At 39.6% G+C, this 24,617-nt stretch overlaps 1 protein-coding gene across 2 annotated transcripts in view; it reads left to right on the forward strand.

Moving 5' to 3' along the window:
- Positions 1 to 5,677: 5,677 nt before the first annotated feature.
- The window catches only part of LOC140239260 (uncharacterized), a 29,443-nt gene continuing 10,503 nt past the window's right edge, over positions 5,678 to 24,617 (forward strand). Inside the window, exons 1-7 of one of the 2 annotated variants that reach the window (XM_072319136.1) lie at positions 5,678 to 7,150; positions 17,594 to 17,778; positions 18,255 to 18,702; positions 18,857 to 19,556; positions 19,991 to 20,075; positions 21,816 to 21,980; positions 24,172 to 24,462. In XM_072319136.1, the coding sequence (XP_072175237.1) occupies positions 5,755 to 7,150; positions 17,594 to 17,778; positions 18,255 to 18,702; positions 18,857 to 19,556; positions 19,991 to 20,075; positions 21,816 to 21,980; positions 24,172 to 24,462 (3,270 nt within the window). In that variant the 5' untranslated portion in view covers positions 5,678 to 5,754. The remainder of the gene's footprint in view (positions 7,151 to 17,593; positions 17,779 to 18,254; positions 18,703 to 18,856; positions 19,557 to 19,990; positions 20,076 to 21,815; positions 21,981 to 24,171; positions 24,463 to 24,617) is intronic. The other variant, XM_072319137.1, reaches the window with a different exon arrangement.

Genomic DNA, 24,617 nt, shown 5'->3' on the forward strand with positions numbered 1-24,617 from the left:
TCCAAGTCCCATGTCCCAAACATTGCTCTATGAACTTTAGGGATAGGATGTCCTTCGTCACAATTTGATGACTCTTGAAGAGATGATACTACTGCATCATGCCTCTTAAAGGGGAAATCCAGTCTAAATATAAGTTAGTCTGATCAAGAGTTCAACAGTAAAATTTTGATCAAAATTGGGTGAAAAATATGGAAGTTATGACATTTTGAAGTTTTGCTAATTTTTCAGGAAACAGTTCTCGAATAGTCAATATGAATATGCAAATGGCAAAGTGAGCATGTCATCCCCTGACAAATTGCCATATAGTTTGTACACAACATTTCGGAATTTTCAGTTTTTCATTCAAACACATTTATGCCCGAGGCTCAAATCTTGATACAAAGTGATCACTATTCTGAAGTTATTCAACCAGAAATAACATCATGTTTTAGACTTCAATGACAGAAACATTGCATTCTCGTCATTTTTTGTACACGATCAATGGAAAATTGTGAGGTTATGACATGGTCAGCTCACTCATTTGCATATTATATAAATCCACTGTACAAAAACTGTTTTGCAGAAATTAGCAAAACTTAAAAATTTTATAACTTCTTATTTTTCATCCCATTTCAGTCAAAATTTTACCATTGAAATTCATAAGATTTTACTCTTTTTTTTTATCAGACTAATTTATTTTTGGACTGGATTTCCCCTTTATTCTTAGATGTTCTACAGGAGAATTCATTGATTCTATAGGATCTCTACTACCTCAAGCACACACAGAAAATAGATAATGACAAATGATATGACAATTTTATGTTTCATCATTGAAGTATTATTTTTGTACTAAAAAACAGCACCCATCTGGTGTCTTTCCTATCTGAATTTTGTGGATAGAGTGTTAGGGGACTGTGACAAATACAGCCTCCTCACTTTAGATGCCCATTTTTCATGCTATCATGGGCAACCATTCAAACCAGTATAAAATGTAAATTCATAAGAATATGCCCCAATAATTCAAGGCCTTGTAATATTTAATGTGATCTCATAGGTGATAACTGTTGTGTGTTCAACAATAGAGTACTAAAGTGTGATGTCATAGCCATTCATCGCCATGGAAACTGGTTCTAAACAACCTCACCTGGCCCGAGTGTTTGTGCTCGCACCTGGTTCCAACCCAAGCTATAACAAAAGACTGTGACATCATCGCGTCATGTTCTTACATTACAATGATTATTTGTTTTAGTTGATGAATTGCTAGATTTTTAAGTGATTCTTCAATCAACATCACTTATGTATGCTTTAAAGTCCCCCATAATCACAATGTCATGGTTAAGCGCCATATCTTCATTGTAACTTTTACTGTTCATCAAATATTCATATATTTTAGTTATTAAAAAAAGTGATCATTTCTGCCCTTTGCTGTACATGTCATGTTCTTACGTTACAATAATTATTTGTTTTAGTTGATGAATTGCTAGATTTTTAAGTGATTCTTCAATTAACATCACTTATATGCTAGGAGATTAAACTTACTGTTTCTTTCTTAGATTGGTCAAAATTTGAAATGAATTTGCTTTTGATACTGTGGCAATTTTATGAATTTAATAGATTCTATTTAGATGTTTGCAGTAAAAATCAGTGTTGCCAATTTGATGACAAGATAATGAGCAGCAAATTCTCCCAGGACTCGTGGGTTGACAAACAGCACTGGCTTTTTGCATTCTTTACTGACTACATACATAGATTAATGGCTGGATAAATCAGTAATACACCAACACCACCAACACCACCACTACCACTACCACTACCACTGCCACATAACATTACGGCGGCGGTATAGAAGCAGAATGGCATTACAAGTACCTCCGGTTCCAGTTTTACACAGCCTTATTGCTATTGACTTTCAGTATGGTTCTGCCAGTTGCTGGAGAACTTGATATGTCTCCTGTATTTTTTCCCAAACTGTTGGGTCCATGAGTGACACCTGATACTTCCACTGCCATCACATGACTTCGTTGTATAAGATGGGAAGGAAGGCAGTGAGAGCAGGCCATGCACATACCGTCATCCGCGTGTCACACCATTCCTAAGGATGCTAAGCACTGTGTAGCCTCTGTCTGACTGCTATGATGGTTTCTGTTACACATAGGATTTACAGCATCACTACTCTCTACCAGGATTCTCTTTCCTCTTCTCATCACTCATTCCCTCCTCCACCTCTTCATCTTCCTCCTGCTTCTCCTCTTCCTTCTTTTTGCTCCTCCTCTTTTCACCCTTCCAGATCTCTTCTTCTTAAACTTCTTCCCCTCCTCCTCTTTCTCCTCTTCATCTTTTCATCCTCTTTCTCATCTTTATCCTCTTCTACCATGCAGCAGGGGGTTTCCCTTTCAGTTGTGATAGGAAGGTGTACACAGAGAAACATTAGCACGATTTGGATTGCACTCTGAATTTTTTGCACCCATTCAAACATACAGAAACATCTTGCTGATTGCTGATTGCAATATTTTGTTGACCAAACTGCACGCGCCTGAAATCTTCTGAAATGATGATCATTGCCCCTTTGTTTGTGTGCTGTTGTAATGTGTGTTTTAAATGATGGAATGGACAATCTCAGGATTTACTCTAATATTCACACACTCGCTGATGTGAAAATCATTGTACTATTTCTCAAGTAATTGTCAGGATTCTAAAATACAAAGATTTCTTGCAATTTGGATCCCAATGCTGATCACATTATCAAGTGGGATTTTTATTCCCAGACAGGCAAAATATGGATCCTGATGCAAATCTCAAAATTTGATCCTGCTATATTTGCATCAGGGTGTTTTGCATTAATGTGTATTGCTATCAACTGAGGTGTTAGGTCTCTATGGCAGTCGATAGTACACTGTTGTATCCTTTCAAAATATTTATGCATATAATAGCTAACATAATATGAAGCTGTTGCGGTTCCAGAAAGGTTAGAAATGATTATCATTCCATACTGCTTTGATATGGAGTTTTTGATTGAGTGGCTAAAGGGAAAAACAAAGAGAGAGAAAGAGAGGAGATAAAAGGAAGCAGAGAAAAATTGAGCTGTACTATTTTCCAGTTATGCTGACATTACAGACACTCCATACATATTCATTGGTCAATGCTTAATAGTCATTACTTATGAGAACTGGAGTCCAAAGAAAAAGGAAAGAAAATGATAATTCATATTCACATAATAGAAATTATGTTTGTTTTATGGAAAAGTCATGATTTTAAGCTCCTGTCCAGACTAAAAAAGAAATATCCCATTTCAGAGCCGCTGTTTAGTTTTTGACCTTGAATTTCATTTTGCCTGTTCTAATTATTTTTGCCTTTCACTCTAATGGTGTCTTATGATTTGGAGAACTATTTGTAAAGTGCAGTGCACCCTGTATCTTAATCCCTCCAGCTGACTGGCAAACCTGTCGAGGTACGTCTGGAGGGAAAACTTGCTTAAAATGACTAGGCGGGATCCAGTGTATGGCAGAGGATGAGGGCCTGCACAGGAATTAGGGAAAAGATACAGCATTAAAGACCAAGTGGTATACGAAGACCTTGCCACGGGAAGGTTGCCCAACTCGGATCTACAGTATGTCCAAAAAAAATTACAATCAGATTTTTGCATTGATAACACCCAATATGATTAAACCATCGAAATGCTACTTCAGGGTCTTAATATATAACATCTTAGCTCTATTTTGCAGAAAACCCCATTCAATTTGGTTAAGCGGTCACAGAAATATGTGGATTGTTGTAAAGCATGTCATGAGTCTGATTTTTCCAAGTTTAGCACTTGGATGCTCTTGGAACTGCATATTAATGTGTTAACACAATAGAACTTAAAGGGAAGGGATTCCTGACATCATGCTCTACAAAAATCATCATTTCTCTTTGACCACTGAAGCAAATGAGATGGGGTTTTCTGTAAGATACATGTACGTGGGCAATGAGTTATAGTATCATACCCTGAAATTGTGTTTGGATTGATTCACTATTTTCAAAGTTATCAATGCGGAGGGTCCCGTTGAATTTTTTCACATACGGCATTTGGGAATCCCCGTAACAAATCATGTACAGCTATACTCAGCACTTGTGCAGCCAAAGTCAGTGTCAACTAGAGTCGAACATTTCTGATCAGCGTTATGCTTCAGTCCCAGGACATTTTCACTGACAAGCAATTCTATTCCAGTAGGCCTGTGCTAGTCATGGTTATCTAGAGACATTTATGATGAACTGTATGTTTCCTCAAATAAGACTACCATAAGTCTGATTTTAAACCCAGACTAACATTAGTTTGGGTTTAAACCATGACTTGGTTATATTCCCCCAGACAATGTGGGGGCAAAGAAACTGATATTCTCAGAGCGAACAAAACCTGACAATGATGTAAATGTACCTATATAGAGAGTCTCGTTTCTTTTCTAATGCTAGTAAGTTTGATTGTATCATTTTTTTTTTAATTCATGGAATCTATCTGACAAATGATGTTAAAAAGTAATATGAACACAACATGATTTACAGCAGGGAAGAAGTGTCATGATGTAAAGTTTATGAAGTATGTAAAGTTTGTGAGCTGCTTTCTAAAGACTCTATAAAGAGACCCTAAAGCAAAGGTCATTTATACAATAGCAGCTTTCCCTCGAGTGTTGTGGTAATCGTTTTCATGTGAGAGAAGAATTTTTAAAATGTTTCATGGTAATTTGATACTCGGCCAAATACATGAGATAGGCCGTCTCAAAATAGGGAAGTTTGGTGAACACTGACACTAGAAAAAAAAAAAAAAATGTCATTGTTTTTGTATGTTTTAGCTTTTTATCTCATTCAGGGCTTATTTTGTCATTTTACCTCATGATAACCCAATTTGTGAGACAATGCCTTGCCTTATTGACAATATTGTTTGAAATACGATTCACTCATTTTAGGCGACTGATGGGGAAAAATCTTGAAAGCCTTTGAACATGGCATAGAAAAATTCACCTTACGAGATAATGTTCTGATAAGATAAGGCAAGCTCTTTTATTGTGAACACTCATTGGATAGTCTTTTGTAGATATTTTGACAGTTATTTTGTCTTGTCATTTGCAGTACCCTAGTGTACCTCATTTAGTTTCAGTTGATTAACCCCCCGAGTGCCATACAGCCATTGAGTTTCATTCTTACAGGGATTGTTCATACAGCAAGGGGATGCCACTGGGATGGATACTAGCAGACATAATAATTCTCTGAGAAGTTTTTCAGTCAAATACACAAACTGATACAAACGTGCACCTATGGATATATGAATGTCTGTCTGTCTGTCTGTCTGTCTATCTGTTTGTCTGCCTGTCTGTCCCTGGAGCAAAAGATATTATTTTGGATTGTGAATTCTCATGGGTATGTGAAAGAATATTCTATAAAGTATTATGATTATTGTCACCCAACCTTGAAGGGTCAGTACATGGAAGGGCTGGTTTTGTTGTGACAGTGTGTTCTTGAGCTTTTTCAAGTACTATTCCACTAACCTTGTGCGATTTGCTCTCTGTTTAATACAATTGGCCTCGAAAGTTTTGCACATGTCAAGAAAGTTTCAAAAGTATAAACCAGTTCTGATTGTGCAGCAAAGGAGATTTGAAAGAATTGGATAAGAAATATGAAAGACATGTTTTTGCTTTATCTCAACCTTACAGATGATGCTGGGAAAGCTAGCTAGCCAGGACCAAGCCTCATGAGAGAACTCTTCAATATCTGTCTCCCTCCTCCTCCTCTTCCTCCTACACCATGCAGAAGAACACTCTCAAACTTGACGCAATATGCGCCAAGCTGAAGAAGGGCTTGTCGGGCCTCCCACCACAGGAGGCACAGTGTCCCACAGCAACCCTTCCGTGTGGTAGCGACTCGCGTAGCTACACACAGGAGGGCAGGGAAGCATGCAAGCCCGATGGTGGAGCAACTAATCTTCAAGCTCTCCACAATGGAGGCATCACACGGGACACTAGTGCTCAACTGCCAATGCTGCAGGCAACAGAGAATAACGGCTACCGAGATAGTGAGCTACCGGAGTACAAAGATGCCATCCGAGCCACCGGTAGGGATGGTGAGGACAGCAGGTGCAGTTCCCCCAAGGTGTTGAGTGGAGCCAGCAAGAGGAAATCGAGGCAGTGCTTCACCAGGGTAACAGCCCAGCCTGATAGTCCAGAGGACTGGGAGAGTAGCTCGGTTAACAGCTACCAAGACTGTGACCAGAGTCTGGACAGTGGTGTGGTGGACTCACAGCCAGAGGACCAGATAAACGGACTAGAACATTGGGAGGAGGATCGGGAAGATCCCGATACCACCTCATATGACAATACTCAGGAACACAACCATGAAGATGACAATGTATCTATGCAAATTAACCCATACTCGCATGCAACTAATCAAAAAGCAAATCATGGCAATAAAACAGGACACGATGCCCCTTCTTCTTCCTCGGCGGCAGAGATGTCCGCCTACAAGGTTGCCGGACACGACTTACGCGTCCGCAGCAGCTACAAGGTACATATGTACGACGAAACTGGGCTTTCAGATGAAGAGGAGGTTCCCGGAGAGGCAACCTACGATCCACGAGCAATAATGGAATATGCTGAACGCAGCTGGTGCAATGAACACGGAACTGAAATCGAAGAAGGGTTAGAAACGAGTGCTGTAATATGTGAGATTGACGAGAGTGGCAAAGCACCTCAGGGACAGGAGTCGAAACCCAGGAGGAGGCGAGGGAGACCAAGTTTGAGTGAACAGGTGAAGGCGGCGGTGGAGGAGCGGGGAGACGAGGTAGCCAAGCAGGAGGAGACGGTCGAGAGGGATGGAGAGAAGGTAGAAACAAGGAGTCATGATGAGGAAATGAAGAAGGTAGATGTTCAGGAAGACGGAGAAATGGAAGAGGAGGAGGAGGTGGTGGTGGAAGAGGAGGAGGAGGAGACTGCTGTGGAAACATCATCATCATCATCACCGCTTCCGACATCATCACACTCCATTAAGGAGGGGCAGACAGCTCCAACGACTTCCTATGATGTGGATGGGTTGGAAGCAGTCAAGGAGTATGCTACGGATACCATGAAGGAGTTCCTTGGGATGTACGGCTACATGGAGGAAGGGGGCGGAGCTAGGGAGGAGGAGCTACCGTTGGATCACATCAGTAAGTAACAAAGACTTTGTGAATAGCGAGGTGACAAATACAGTGCACTCCCATTATAACGAACACGGTTATAACGAAATTCTGGTTACAACGAAGTAAAAATTCAGGCCGCATGATTATCCACTCTACAATGTATGTATTTTTGTTGCTTATTTGTTCGGTTATGACAAAATTTAGATATAACGAAGGAAAACTGCCTATCCTGAGGACTTTGTTATAAAGGGAGTCCACTGTATTTCAAATTTCCTCTTGTAGTCTTCAATCATGTACACTGCAGTATCACTCTCCTTCTTTGAGTGAGTGTAAACCCTTCTCACCCCCCCCCCCAAAAAAAGGAAAATAAAAAAGCAATGCCACAGATGCACTTCAGGTTTGAGGCATAACAATGGTAATCATATCGCTTTTATGTATTTACTTTAATGTTGAAAGATTACTCAACTGGATCCCGTTTTGGGTATTTACATATAAATGCACTAGTGCACATAAAACACGTATTACAAAATTTTGTAACAAAAATTATTTATTACAACCAGTATTTTCATCCAAGTAGGTAATTTCCCTTTGAAACATCGAATAATGTGAGGTAATAACAGACCTGCAGATTTATTGCATACGGGAGAGTGGGGTAGTCCTGAAGATATTTTCATTTTAATGTTACCCACTAAAAAAAAAAAAAAAAAAATAGAGAGAATATGATAGCAATAATATCAATTTCCTGAAACTGTCTTCTATGATGGAATGCCTCAACCTTCAGGAATGAAAGACTTCCAAAATTCATTTTCTGAAAAATTTAATTACAGATATTGCTCCAACTGTTCTGTAGGCACTGTCCCCTTAAGTTGATTATCAAATTCAATAAATTTTTTTTAGAATTCATACCTAAGGGATAAACCTTTGCAATCTGGCCTATATAAAGCCCTTAAATGCCAGGATTTTGCAGGGAATATTGGCAATATCTTCAGGGATGGGAAGGTTCTGACAACAACCTTCAGTTTCCCCAATAAAATATGTTTGGAGGCAGGCTGTAGGGGTGGGTATGAGGACAAAGACTATGAACACTGTTTTTCATCAGGAATCAAAACAATGTCACACCTCGTCGGCAAAAAATAGATGCACACTTGGTATTTCCATGACATTTACTCAGATACCGTTGCTACAGCAACCTGGCTTAATCAAAATGAAAGTCATTATTTCCGTTCATAGTGACATCAGAATATTTTATCACCCCTGGCGATGTCCAATCAGGATTTCCCATACAGCATCAGTTTTATTAGAAATTCACAAGGACTGAGCGCTATTTTATGGGCATGAAGGGCTTGTTTGCCTTGCTATCATCCGCTATGTATGGCTTGGTATAATGGTTAGTGACAGACGTAAGGGAAATGATATTCCTGTTGATGATTTTATCCATTATCATTGTCTCACCAGAGTGGAATTGCTTGATGACAGCCCCAATACTGTAATTATGCGAATGTTAATGATTGATTTAATAGCAGTGTAGTGTGGTATATTATTTACTGCTCTGGCAAAATAAATGCAGATATTGTGGATTTTTTTCTCAAATCTAGAAAGGAATATATGGCTTAAGGTTCAGTTTAACTAGATAATGAAAAAAAAAATCAAAGCCAGATATTGTGGATTTTTTTTTCTCAAATTCACAAAATGATATGCCACTGAGGTTCAGTTTACGTTGTACCTAGAAAATGATGTCATGAATTGATGTTTTCTTGAGGTTAAGATATCTTTCTAAAATAAAAATGTACAATTGGTATAGTCATGCAAGAGTTCCAAAATGCTCATGTGAGGATAAGTTTTTAAAAATGGATGGATTTTGGCAGTTGCACATTTTCCCCATGACAAGCCTGGGGTAACAAATTGAGGGAAAAAGAAAATAGAGCTTATGGAGTGATTTTGTTAAATACTGTGTGATTATAACTTACACAAGATTACCTGAGGATTCGTGAGCCAGAAAAGGGAGTGAATCTGTACAGACAGCATATTATTTTTTCTCTAAATGAACAATGCAGTAGAGCAAACAACTGCCCCATTGTGTATTCTCACATGCACCCATGTAGGTATGTATGGCTGGTTCTATGTAACACAGAGAAAAGCCACTGGCTCTTTGTGTGTTATGTGCACATGCCCAATTCAGCAAACCAATAATATGCCTACCCCCAAGTCAGTTTGTTGATTCCCATTGCCATAGCAACTGAGTGCTTTCATACTGCAGCCATTTTTGGTTGCCATGAGGCAGTAAGGTATTCACCCGTTGAATGGCTTGTTTTTTGCATTCGTTCTACACACAGTGGCGTACTGTAGATGTTGGCTCCGTTTCATTGTTGCCGTGGTTTCCATAGAGTGTTGAGGGGAGGGGTACTGTCAGGATCCTTTTTGTTCTTTTTACTCCCATAGTGTGGGAAAAGGAAATATAATGTGGAAAATTCACACATGTCCTGTACAGAGGTACACAGGGCTGCAGCATAGATGGGGGGAAAAGAAATCCCCAGTGTCATCCAATTATTAAACAAGGATTTTTTTTTTTTTTTATTCTGCATCTTTTCAGCTTCTTCTGTCATATTAGGAGGCAAATGGGTTGAATATGTCAAGATGTGTGGAGTGCAATGTTTTATCATATCATTTCTTCTGAATATTTCAGTGCTTTGAAAGAATGAAGACAAGGCTAACAAAATATTGTCAATGTTTTCGATATCATCAACCCTATTTTCTATCATTTCAGTGTCGATACAGGTATAGGCATTAGAACGATCTGTTGGTAGAGTAAGTGTTGTAGGACTACCTGAACAACTGTTCTCGCATGTACCGCTATTGTTATTATTCTTCTTAAAAGAAATTATACTGAAATTTGATCTGTCTTAGTAAGAATATACTCACATAGTTGAATAATGCCAGTACATGTGTGTTAATTTCAGATCTCTTCTTTCTTCTTCTTATTCTTCTTCTTTTTTTTTTTTTCATTTTGAAAGTGAAAATGGGTGCTGGTTGGATATTGATAGTTGTATGCATTCACCATCTATGCTTCATAGTATGCTATGCTGCCAGATAAGTTTAGATGCACAAATATTAGAATGGAATGTCTGTAATCTGTACCACGCAGTATGGATACAGTCCTGTACAGACCAGCTTGACTTGCAGGTTGTGTGCCCTTCTTAACTACGTTCTACCATGTCTGCTAGTCTTGTCAACATCCCTAGAGTCATTTCTAACCTCCCTAAATTCTCCACCCATGGCGTATCGCCATCTCCTAAAATGCACAATGCGTAAAGCACAGCTTGAAATCACTGTAGGCCCTTCCATGTGAACGTATTATTAGCATGTTTGCACTGCGAATAGGTTTGAGTCTCTCCAAGGAACAACAGAGTTATAGAGAATAATGTAGAATAGTAGCAAATGCCTTTTTTTAAATATATATAAATGCTTTTTGTAAACACTTGAGCATCTGGTTTCATTCAGCTGTGCAAAACAAATCTTACAATTAATATTTGAATTTGAAAGATTGTTAACAAAGAGAAATATTCATGTGAGCTATGGAGCATGTGGATTGAATGAATGCAGCAATATTAGTAGAACACATTAATGAAAGTTTGAGGAAAATCGAACAATCAGTTCAAAAGTTACGAATTTTTAAAGTTTCTACACAGTTATTGCTGGATAAAAACACTGCTATCCCAGTTTGTGATATATATAGAATGTTCTAAGAAAATTGTATAAAGAGAATTCCACAAAATTTCATTCTTCAAAAAGAAAAGCACACATTTCTTTGTTTTAAAGTCTTTTTGAGTGAGTTTCTAAATGTCTTCTTTCATATATTTCTCACCTCAACTCTTGTGTATATTTTCTAATGCGACATAAATGTGCGTGTCTTTATTTATGTTGGCTCATCACAGTGAACATAGCTTATAGCAATAAGAGAGACAGGTGAACTGACACCGTTAAAGAGTCAACATGGAAAGTGTCTGTCACATAGCATAAGTGTCATCTGAATTAGCAGAAATTGATCAAGGGCATTTCGTGTTCTTCAGCCACACAATTACGGCATTAATCATCCAGTAAACTGTCCAGATTTTGAGCAAATTGATAAGAGAAAAAGCCACAAAATAAGTTTGAGGGAAAATGTGAGACTTGAAAACAATCTAGAGAGAAATGGTGTTCCTTACTTCTGATCTACCTTCTGTCTATCTAATTAAGAAATCCTTCCTAAGACTTCTAGAGAAGAAAAAAGTAGGAAAAAAAGAAAAAGAAAGAAGTTTTCCTCTCTTCCTGCACGTAATACGAGTTACTAAATTCAGGCTCGGGTTTCTTTCATTAAGGGGAATAATTTAGGTCAACATCCCTGAAATTGTGAAATCTTATCTTTCCTTAGTCTGTGCTGAAATATTGGACAAATCCAAGTGCGCTGTGTGTTTATACAGCATGCAGGGATGCAGGGCGTGTAATATTCGATATGGATGAAGCCACACAACTTGAGTTAAAAAAAAGTCCTCTCCGGGCGGCTCGGTGTAACCGCTGAAACTTAGGAGAACGGAGCCTCCTTTAATGTCAAATTGAACTTGGTGAGCACTTTTAATTAGGCTCAACCTATCTGCCCCAGCATCCATCCATTTTCCCTCCAGAGAGTGGATTCCGCCAAACTTCGGGAGATAAGGGAACCTCTTTCAAATCAGAGCAGAAATCAATTCTTTCATGTTTTCGTATTTGTGTATCTGATCAGAGACTCCCAAACAATTGATGGCCTAAAGGTCAAATGAATGTTAATGAATCAATTGCTTATTATTTCAAAAAAATCTATACACTGGAGCAAAAACTGAATTGTTAAGTTACAAATTATTCACTGGTTCATAGTAATTATCTTTCATTTTCATTTTTGTTATCATTACATTTGCTACTGTACTGGTATCGCTCTTGTCCTCGGTATGTAATTATTCCACAGTTGACATTGCTGCAATTATCATGGTCATCACCAATGTCATAAGCATTTAAAATCACTGGAATAATCAATATTTGCACCAGAAAAGCAATGATAAAATTGCCACACACTTAGGCCCGAATTCACGAAGGTGGTACAAATGAAACTATGGTTTAAACCATGAACAAAAACCATGGAGTGCCAAGTTTCGCATGGAATATTTCGTTACGAAATCAGTCATTTCATCGATGGAATGATTATTTTGTAACGAAATGACAGCATTTTGTAACTAAATGAACATTTCATCCACGAAATGATAATTTCGTTTAAACAAAACGGTCATTTTGTCGACGAAATGACCAATTTCGTAACGAAATATTCCATGCGACACTTGGCGCTCCATGGTTTTTGTCCATGGTTTAAACCATGGTTTCATTTGTACCACCTTCGTGAATTCGGGCCATTGTGTCTAGATATCAAAGAACCAATGCATACATAACTCAATATCCAGAAATGAGTATCAGGTATTGTTTGATACAGGAAACAGAGGACAGGTCTCAATGTTGATGATATTGTATGTCAGTTCTTACAAGTGTACGTCCGTTATTTATGCGTGTGTGTGTGTGTGTCTTTTCTTGCTGTGGTCCCGTAATGAGTCAGAATTTCTTGACAATATTTCAAAATGATAATGACACAGTTTTCTTAGAAGGAGATGAGAGGTGCCCTCGCTTGATTTCACGGACGACTTTATGCTGGGAGGAAAGGGATTGTATCCAGTAATCATCCCTACTGCATGTATGTCAATATGGCATCCCACAGGGTCGTGGACTCCCATAGGTGACCATGAAACTTTGATTTGTGAGAGCTGGGGAAGATTGCCTTTCTCACCTGGTGACTTTTCTGACCTTTTCGTACCGGCCGGGACGAGTAATACCAAACGCAAACAAGGCGAGTGTGTATCCCCTGGCTTCACCATTAACAGCCGCGCTAAAAACCGGCGCAAGCCAAATTTGGAATTTGATACAAACCAATTCGATATTAGCGCAGGCTTAGCCGCGCAGACAGAAATGTGGGATGTGGATTGGGGGGGGGGGGGTTACCAGAGAGAGATGAAGAGAGGAAAGGGGGTGGGGTGGGATGACGATGATGCATGCTTTGCTCATCACCCAAGCTGCCTGTGCATTAATGAACATCATTGCCCTCAACTGTATTCTTGGGGTGATGTTTAATGCATCATCGCTGGCAGATAACACACACCCGCTGGTGGTATTGCAGCATTGATCCCCGGTAATTTAGAACAATTACCAAAGTTTTGAGGTGAATGGTGAATTCCATAAGCAGACTCCCGATCAGGGAGATCTGCAAAGGCAATCAAAGAAAGGAGATATCACCAGCAAACTTGGTAGTGAAGGGGAAAGCACTGGTGGGGGGGGGGGGGGGGGGTGACATTGGTAAGGGTAGAGCAAAGTGAAATATCACAAGGGGCCAAAAGAAGGGGATGTCATTCTATGATTACATTCAAACACTTCATCAAAATTAAAAACAAAGCAAGACACATGTGGAACGACTATACCGTTGCAGGATATATATTTCTATTCCCCGCTTATGCTGCCAATACACTGTTGGAATGTACCGAGAGTTCAGGTCGTCTCTCTTTACCCCAGCTGGAATTCAAGTTGTAAATAGCCAGCCTGATTGAAGCCCGAATCGGATAGTTTTGCTAGAGAATGTGAGGCATTTAAGCAATTTCAGATTTTCAGCTCTGATGTGCATAGGAAATTGAAGGATATCAACCATAGCAGTTGTTGCCCATTCTTGTCTTCGAGATGTGTATTATTTTTGATAGAATGAAGACTGATTGTGTTATTGGTGATATGAGCAAGAAAGTATTGAGCGTTGGATTGAAACCATGTCAGAAATTCACTTGAATGCCTCAAATACTTCAAATTCCTGAGACATTCTTTAGTGCAAGGCTTGTATCAGGGCTCACTTTATTTCAACCGAGCTCGAATAGTGGAGTAAATTTTGGCGAATGTAAGGCACGCACGTCAAAATTACAAGAGAATTTGTGACTATGTAAAGTGTAAAGATCATTTGAAATATGCGCTGTGCGGAAAATCTATGCCCGCTGAAATTCCCCTGTGGTGATCCAGCGACAAAAATAACGTGATTGAAATTATTGTGTATGCATGCTAGCGTAATTAAGTTCCAGCGGTCCTGGGCATATCCTAGCGTGCACGTAGATATTACACAGCACCAAAAAGTCACTAAACAGTCACCTGCTCCCCTGCCCCTGGAGGGGGGCCTCCCCGATAATACCAGTTTGATGATATTAGAATTCCTTGCGGATTATAATTCTTTAAAAAATGCAATTTTGGGATGATTGCATTTTAAATGATCGGCGGGATTCATGGAAAGTTGCTTCTCGAGTGCTCTTGAGAAAGAGGCGGCCAAATTCTGGGCATGCCTTACAGGCCTTGCATTCGTGGCTCACTCCAATTCTCAAGTCTCTCTCTTAGCGCTCTCTGAGAGTAGAACACCAGCCCGAGTTTGCCCAAATTATTTCTCAAATGAGAATCTCCAGTCAGCCCACGAGCTATCCATTGGCTCACGTGTCTTGAGGGTTATTTTTGTACTTTTTGCTTCCTCATGTATTTTTATGAGGTGAGACCATATTGTATTTGGTGCATTTTTTTTCTTTTCATGATAAAGAGAAACGTGAAGTAAATTGAAGACTGCATTATTAAACCATTTCCGCTTTTCAGCCTCGGACAAAACTCTGAACTAGTAGGATGTCCTTGATATGGAAAGCTACATGGTGCTGAATTCTGTTTTATGCAGAATTACAATTTCATCAGTGCTATTCATTTATCCTAATAGAAGAGTCCAGGCTGAACATTTTCCGGCTGGCCTGCTGAGGGACGCAGCAATGAAAGGAGTATTTTGCCACCATTCACTAATTGAATTTGCCCTCTTTTATTACCTCGACATAATTACATTTGTAAAATAAAACAATCGGGTCTAAATTACGGGCAAAATGAAAACATCCTCTTACAAGCAGTTAATTTCAATTGTGCCCCTCCCAATTCAATAAAGGAAGCTTATCTGCTTGTCTCTTTCAGTAATCAACTGTGGGGACTACGAAAAACGCAAGGTTTCATAAATGTTTGTGTTTCGTCTCAATCTTGAATTGAATCCCAAGATGCTGCGTCGTAGGATGCCGAGCTCTTACGACATTTCTCCTCACAAGGCGAAACATCCAATTTAATCTTCCACATGGAAAAGAAAATAAATCCAAATATTTAATATAGCCAGCCCGGAGCCAAATTTTGCCATTTTCATTTATCAAGCCAAATTTCCCTCTCAATCGAGCTGCATGACAGCCATTGTGCGTACAGCCTTTTAAGGTAATTAGATTATCGGGCTAACAATCCTCTCTCGGATGGCACAATCTTCCGTCCACTCGGCAAGACCATCTTCCGCCATCTTATGACTGTCATCACACTGCCCGCTCGCTCTCCGGACGGGGATTTCGGGGTTGGAAACGCCGGTTTTGATGAGGGCGTAAACCACTCCTTCATCATCAGTGTTATGTGACAGTTTGCTGATTAGTGTGTGTCATCCTAGTCCAGGAGAAAGAAAGATTTCCCCAAGATTCCTCTTGCTTATCTTCCGTGATTACCTAGGAAGATCCAGCTTGTTTTTCTTTCTGTCTATACCAAAAAGGTTAGAGGTGATAGTACGTTCCTCCCACAAGTACATGCTTGGAATAAAGTAAGGATTTTAGAAATTGTTTTTGAAAAAAATGTGAACAAGAACAGAATATGCACAATAAAACTGTACTGGATCTAAGCATTTTATGCACAAATGTTAAAATTTGCACAATTATGATGAAAATGGCAGTGAATTTAATGAGTTCCCTGCAGTGTTGATGTAGAATCTTGTGTTCAAAAAATCTGCAGATCATGCAGTGTAAGTGGGATATATTGTGTTTTTTGCTTGTATGTTGGTGATCACAATTATGCAATGATTATGCAGATTGCAAACAAGCGACCCGTTCCCTCAATTTGCATATGAAGTAGATTGTGACTCGTCACCCATGAAATCTGTCATTGATTGATTTGGCCCACACATAGCTTTTGTCCACTAGCCATGCGAAGAGGATGTGACGAGATGACATTCATGAGGTGTCTCTCGTTGGGGGCTTCTCAAAACCTGGCAATCTGCCAAGCAGGAGAACTAGAGCAGAGATAGACAACTTTTGACCCAAATTTTGAATGAGATAATAACCTATGAAGGCACTTTGAATGATTCAGACCCACCCCCCCCCCCCATTCCACAGTTCATGGCATGATATACTCCATGGCACAGCAGATTGGGACAAGTTACCAACTTGGTACATGAATTTTTAAGATTTTAAGATAAAGTCAATAAATGTATACATTTAATTTACGTACGATCCCAAGACTGGCCTTAGAATTGGCCTTTTTTCTTGTTTTAGTATGTCAGCTGACAATGGAAATTTTGCTTGGTCATTCTTTTTACAAATTGTTAATCTTGTGCATCTCACTTTCTTGTGTGCAACACATTCAATGATTTTTCTTCAGGAATGGAAGCATTTATGGGGGAGATAGTACTGCTATCTGAATGTGCATTGTACAAGTGGGCAGTATTTCTCTACTTTTGTGTACATTTGTAAACTAATCCCCTGGTTTTGAAAAGATGTTCAGCAAAAGCTTAATCGTGAGAAAGGAATGCACAGATGGGCAACATTTGTACTTTCTGCCCTGTCAACATTTATATACAAATAGTTGGGTTACAGTTCTAGGCTAAATTGATTTTGAGCAGCACACAACACGGAAGTTGTTGCTCAGAACTTTACTTACGTGCAAGTTTCTACTTTTCTTCACCATAGGGGACAGTGCATAATAAACTACATTTTCAAATATGATTTCCTCAATCCTGGACAGTGCTAGTTTAGAGCTTTGTCAGATCCTAGATCTTTACCTTTGTCTTTGAAACAAGATATGTTTTATAACCACAGAGTGCATCAAAGAGAAGTATGGTACACGAAAGAGATGTTAAAAGTGACAACTGAGGAGAATGAAATGATGAGTTAGTACTTTCATAATGTCATTTGTCTTGCTGAAAAAAACTCAGATCTGACAAGAGTTCAGTTTAGACAGTATTCAGAGAGCAGCTGGAAATAATATTTGTGGTTCTTTTTTCATATTCACTGTCATCATTTGTTTTATGAAAGTAGTCGTCATTTGTTCTATGAAAGCAGTCATCATTTGTTTTGTGATAGTAGTCTTCATTGATGTTGAACCTCTTATGTGTTGTGCTTCATTGTTATCATCACAATTATTTTCATGTTATACTGTAACTCAATCACTTGCATAATTATTGATTTGTTATCGTAGTTATCATTACAGAGTACTTAACATCAGTGAAAAGTAGTTTGAAGTTTGATAGATTTGTTTTTAATGCATTACATTGCTCATTTCTAATTTGCCCAGGACGAATCCTTGAGTTGGAGAGACGCCATGCGGAGAAGAGGAGAGCATCGGTATTACAGAGGTTTCAGTCCCAAAGTGGTCAAGGAACGTCCGATGGTCCAGACCAGTCCGAAGGCCCAGGACCAAGCCTTCCCCACTCCTCAGCCTTTGTCAAACACTCGTCAGGGAATTCCTCCGAGTCGAAGGTGAGAATGATGTCTTCCTTGGATAGGCGGGCGTGGTTTGGGGGCAGCAATCTTGTCACTTTCAAGAGGTATCTCGCAAAGTGGGTGCGATGGAAATGGTGTCAAGATGGTTATGGTGATAATGATGTGGTAGCAGGGTTGATGCTGTTGGTTGTGGTAATGTTGTTGTCATGATGCTAACAGCTGTTGTTGGTGATGGCAATGGTAATGTGGCAATGGTGTTGCTGGTGAAAGAACTGATGTTGTGATGGTGGTGTTAGTGGTGATGGAGATTCTGTTGTGGTAATGATGTTATGGTGGTGGTCTCTCTCTCTGGAAATTGTTCAAAAGAACTGCTTGTTTTCCTAAGACTCTTTCATCAATGATCGGTGCTATGTTTGCCATCCCATAAGATAGACACACATGTGAGTTTTCTTCTTGCTTTACATGTAGATGTTTTGTCATCTTGGGGTGTTTGGTTCTGATTCATTCTCCAGGAGACATCAATGATGAGGGAAGCAGGAGATCGGCAAGCTGCTCCCAGCCACACTGTCCTGCAGCAACTTGCTGCCCTTCATCAGCAGCTAAGAGCCGAAGAGTCTGCCCTCATCAGCCATCAAGATCATGGTGATGGTCTCCCTGGCAACCAGGAATCCTCCCAGCATCCAGACCTGGACCACACCCAGCCAAGGACCAGTGGGCGTGACCACCTGGAGATGATGCGGGAATCAGAGGGGGGTGTGATCCCGGACCTCCTGGCCCCACATCCAGGGGTGCTGGCAGCCCACCTAGAGGGGAAGGTCAGTCCACGGATGGCCACAGGCAAGACGGTCAAGCAGCTGATAGAGGAGCAAGAGTTCATGAGGAATCTGATGGAGCTTGGGGACCGGGCTGAGACCAAACGATTCTCCAAGTATGACTACTTCATCCAGAAACTTGAAGCAGGTGAGGCGATATGACCATCAGTTTTTATGTTGATAAAAATATTGTGTATTTCAAGGGGGTAAAATTATTGCATGCAAGCATTTGATTTGATTTTCATTTTGAGTTTTGTGTGTATATGTTTATCCATTCTCGTCTTTCATGTTATTTTTCTCAGGTGAGAGTATATCGAAAGATGTACCGAACTTGAGGGTCTCAAAGTATGACAGCTACATCCGCAAACTGAAGGCAGGTCAGTCCATCAACAAGATCATTGGCCGCAAGGTCAGCGCCTCGCAGCGTATCCGTGATATCATCAGCCAACAGATACAGTTAAAGCAGGGCGGAGTCGGTGGCCATGGCAATGAGAATGGCTCCAAGGAGGATGCTGAGGCGGAGGCTCTTGAGGCAGCCATCCTAGAGAACAGCGGCTTTGGCCGGACTGACTACAGCGCGGTGGCAGCAGCGGCTGCAGCTTCTGCTAGCAGCGCCGCCGCTGCTGCTCTCAATCTCGATCCCAAGAGCGGTGGCCCCAGCAAGTACGACTACTATGTGTCCAAACTCCGCAAGGGTGAGGGTCTGTCCCCTTACACTGTCCTGGAAGGGTTGGCCTCGACCTCTTCGGGCTCCAGCAACTCTGCCATCAGCCCGCCGCTGGAGGACTACCCTCGGGACGAGCACTCCCGGGATGAGGAGAGGATGGAGGAGTACGAAACCTACAAATCCCGCAACAACATCCTGAAGAAGTGCCTGCTGGAGACGGGCAGGAGTGACTTGGACTCGGAGGAGGGGAGTGAGAAGGGCATCAAGTCTGGCACATTGTCCACATCCTCCAGCCCGGGACTTGAGGGGAGCGCATTCAACCGTTACATAGCCAGGTGGGTCACTAGGGCTTCTAGACACTGGATTGTTGGTTGGTACTCTGTCAAAGAGATGGAGCTATGGTGGAGGAGGGAAGACTAAAACAGTTTGGATTGTTGCATTCAAATACAAGGAATTTATACACATTGAGTCATTAAAATGGACCTAGTGTGTAAAAGAGATTAATCGTTCTAAGCAAACTTGTGTGTTAATATATGCAATATCATACTAACTTGCCCATCATCCCCCCCCCACACACACACACACACGTAGGGAACATACATAAGGTTACACTTCACATGATTTGAGTCACATTTTGCCTATATGCCAATGTCAATTTTATTAACTGTTTGAGACTGTAAGATATGGGAATGCTTATGCTACTGAAAATGTGTCAAGTCACTCTGTGGAGAATGATTGGTAGCATTTTCTTTCCTTTTATTCTACCAAGGTTTGGAGCATCCCAAGATTGTGGTCGCTGTTCTTACCAGTTCAAGGAGCATTACCACTGTCTGGACGAAGACTGCAAATATGCTGTGAGTACCAAGAAAGAGAAAACTCCAAAAGATGCGGTCCCTCTCATACTGAGATCACTAACCCATTTATGTAGCCCAGTTTTTGTTTTTGTTTTTTTCTTTTTGCATATGATCCCCAAAATTACCAGCAGCAGGTGTCCAATCAATTAGTGATCTTTGGCTGGCAAAGTATACTACCTATCTCTATCATGCACAACTTGGGAGGCTTAATGTTAAGTTGTGCAATTTCCTATCTCCTGCCATGTGCCCATGTGCTTCTATTCCCCAAACTACCAGTACTTTGAATTTCTCAGGGTTTAATCTGCAACAGAAGCAAGCCTAGTGTCCTAGTTATTTCTCACCAATTTAGTCATTCATGAGCATACTGACTAATTCATTACTTCATTCATTCATTTATTCACTCATTTATTCCTTCATTCATTCCTTCATTCATATGCCACTGCACTAAACATTGTGCATCATGTAGTATTTTCAATGTGCCCCCTATGCCCCAAATTTAACATCATTCGCTAGAGCCAAGCAGTAAAAAGACCTGAATCTAGTTAAAGGCTGGCCCAGTGCTGTAATAAGATATCATGCCATTACAAAGTGACAAAAAAAAACTCTTGAAGTGTCTCATGAAGTACCTCTCTAAAAAAATGTAATTTGATGGAGAAAGTCAGACCTTCAAATAGCAAGAAATCACACCAAACTGTTCATCTTATGTGTCCCCAAAAGACCATGAAATGATTGACAACAATTTTGCTGAAGTTTCGAGAGTTTCATGCTTCAGTTGTCACTGAATTTTATAATTCACAGTGTTCACTGATTTATCAACTTAAACTGTATGAACTTGCTTACCTTTAAGTATTTGTAATGTACAGTAGTCAATTTCCTTCCATATACATGTATGCTGACATACTAAATTAGATGAATGATAATACATCGTTTCTCTCTTGCTATCCTTAACAAAATCAATGGTGTTGTCTTGGACAGCCATATGTCAGTAACAAATCTCTTTCTCTGTTGAATTAAAACATTAATTCTAACCAAATATATGTAGCTTTGTTGCTTGAAACCAACCTGCATGGAGAGGTGTTTTCAAAGTTGTGTGTGATTCTGTGCAACATTGCCAAATTTGCAGTACAATGGAACATGATTAAGTATAAAAACAGTGTAAGTAAGAAGAGCTGTTTTGGGGCTCAACATGAAAGTGAACACATGGGACTTTACACATTCTTTTGAAAATCTCTATAAAGTAAGTAATATGGTCAAATTAAGAAAATATCACTAATGTGTAAATATTTTGTGAACTATTCCTACAATGAAATGGAGCCATCTGTGAAATGATTGTCTTATGAATTTGAGTTATTTGTACTTGAATTCATCTGTTTGGTGAAATAGTCTAGTGAGGCCTTGGAACATGTTCACACAGAATCATACCTGTACATTTTGAAAAAAACCTTCATGTTGGTCTAATGGGATTTCAGAAAAGAGCTTGGAACAATGATACCCCCTCTTTGTTTCAAAGGTTATTGCTTTATACTCTCTTTTACTCTATAACTAAACTGGTGTTGCAACATATATGTACACACTGCAGTTCAAAGTGAGTAAGTAAATTGTGTAGGAAAAGTAAGGGAAAAAAATAAGCTAACTTAAGGTAAACTATTTAGGATAGTTTGGTCCGAGACGGAAAGGCTGAAGAAGCCTCATGACATTTGAGGACAAGATATTGGAGACTGTTTTACCCACAATCAACAGAGATTCACTCGCAAGGAAGATGTTATCCGCCACTACAACTGGCATAAGCGGCGGGACAACTCCTTGCAACATGGATTCATGCGCTTCAGTCCCTCGGATGATTGTCGGCCGTACTACCCAGGATGTACCCTCAATATGAAGAACACACATTATCACTGCATGCAGGTAAACAGCTCATGTTGCAGTTTAGATTCGGTGCAAATCCCGTGCAGTGAGTGTCCATCCCAATGCCTTGTTTACTTTCCCCATTTTTTGGTTTTTGATTGTTATTTTGGGGGATTTTTCTTTGCCTCTGTTTGACTCGGTGTCATGGCTCACTGGTTGTGTTACTGTTTGCCTGGTTTTAAGATGATGTCCAAACCCTGATTGATTGGTTTTGTTTGCATTTGATATGCAGCAGTTTGTCGCAGCATGCCGGATGCAAAATTTGTTTTAGTCTCAGTTTTGGATCTCCCCTGTAAAAACCTGAGTTTTTATTATTATTTTGTCGTCTCTTATGTGTTGTTGTTTTTTTGCTTTGATTCCTTTTGTCCTTTTTTTTTTTCATTACTCCATTCTCTGTTACATACAGTGATATCTGGGACACTTGACAAAGAAGTGCAGTGCTGAACTTTATTGTCTTTTTTCTCCCCCCCCCCCCCTTTTTTTAATTTTTTTTTCTTTGCATGACTGGTCATTCATTCGCTTGTGTTGTTTTTTATTTGCAATATGAGGTATAATCTTTGTGGGTAAACAATGGTTCTTTTCTGTACCCTGAAATCAGATTGCAGTTTTAACAATCCTTTCTATTAACAACTGCTAAAATCCATTGATTGATTTAATGGAGACTAATATCTTTCCAACCTTATATTTTTAACCAAAACCCTTTTCCATGGCATTTAACCCTTAACCTGATTTGCTCTTTTGGTTTTAGGGATGAAAGAAGGCATACTAAACAAAGATTAAACAAAGATTATTCAGTTGTATCCATCTTTCCACTTGAAATTCTATCATGAAATTCACTGGATTTCCATTTGATTTTGATTGTTATATGCAAAATTTATATACTCTTTGTCTTGTTTGCATGAAATTGTTGTCTTATGTTTTATTTTGTTTAAAAACCAACTAGTTCTTTTGTTTCTAGTTTTGTGCCAATCATTGTACAATTTAGACATATTGCTTCAAGTATGGTTTGTATATGTTTTTGATGGCATCTAATGGAATACATTGGACAGCTTCCAGTGATCACAGTTTGTATACCCGTTGTTGTGGTGCATACATGTAGTATTGTAGGACATACTGTACATTGTGCATGGTGAATAAAGTACTACGTGTACAGAAATAATTGTTGATGAGGGAATGATGTAGACATATTCCAAAGTACCCTTTCAGCGTGATTTATGCATGTCAGGATATTCCTGTGTTTACTAAAATTGTCTCTAGAAGCGATTCTTATCAGTGCATTATATTCATAACATGTTAGAGTAGACACGGCTATTTAGGAAACATCCTACACTGTATGTAGCTCGATATCCTTACCCTTCTCAGTTTCACATGGTAGATCCTGAAACTTTCATGAGAAATGGGAAATTTTGATGTCTCAGATTGTGCACGTCTCACATTAATTACTGTAAATGAGTGCCTTTGAAAAGATATGTGTGTGCAGCTACTCCATAACATGAGAAGAGTTTTATTATTAATGGACATATGTATAGATTCTTTACTCAATCATGAAAGGGTAACTGCTATGTATGTTGTAGAATGTTCAGTTCTGTGTCCCTTTACCAAATTTACGTGTCAAGCTTTTAGATTTTATTCGTGGGAATGGCAATTGCTTGCCTTCAGGTGAGATAGTGACACCAGTTTTAGTTTTAAAAGCCAAAGGTATCTGTCTAGTTACACTGCGAAACCATAATTTTTGGTTGTCATTTATAACTGTGCAGTGAGTAGGTTACTTATCAAACGTGACATTCAAGGGGGCACTTATTCTTGTCATGTCACTTTTGAACCTTGGACACACTTCTGGTTCTTTTTTTTGGGGGGGGGATGACATATTGTCCATGGAGCAGCTATTTATCAGTTTCATCTGATTTGAGTTGTGTCAATTGTCAAGTGCCCTAGCTTTTGTGAGGTACAGCAAAAATCTAGAGCTTCTGGGATGAACTTTGTACCGTACATAATATATGATATTTCAGGGTAGGACATGTGAATAATGCTCAATGAATTAACGAGTTGAATTCTGAAAATGTACCCTTGTATTGTGATGATATTATTTTCCAATCGTAATTGTTTTTTTAAACCTCCTGTTTTAAAATTGTGGGAAATGGAAATTGATTGTTAAATTGTGTTTTCCACCAATGTCTGTTCACCCGTACAGCCTGGCTGCCACAAAGTATACACAAGCACGTCTGACGTGCTCACCCATGAAAACTTCCACAAGAAGAATTTCACTCTGCTTAACGACGGCTTCCAGCGATTCCGCGCCACCGAGGATTGTGGGACGCCTCGCTGCAGCTTTTACGGCCAGAAGACAACTCACTTTCATTGCCGCCGGCCTGGTTGTGAGTTCGTCTTCAAGAACAAGTGTGACATAGAGAAACACAAGACTTTCCACATGAAGGACGACATATACCGCAAAGATGGATTCCGAAAGTTCTCCAAACATGAGGTAAATGACAAGTTGGAAGATGTTAAATAAAGGACAAAATGTAGAATATGGATCATAACAAGAAATGCAGGTAATGCACATTCTTGTTTCCAGGAAGTTTTAAAGTGGTATGCCAGTAAGGAAAGTGATTTTGTTCGTTCTGAAAAATTGTTAGG

Source organism: Diadema setosum, chromosome 15, assembly GCF_964275005.1.
Source record: "Diadema setosum chromosome 15, eeDiaSeto1, whole genome shotgun sequence".
Taxonomy (NCBI): domain Eukaryota; kingdom Metazoa; phylum Echinodermata; class Echinoidea; order Diadematoida; family Diadematidae; genus Diadema; species Diadema setosum.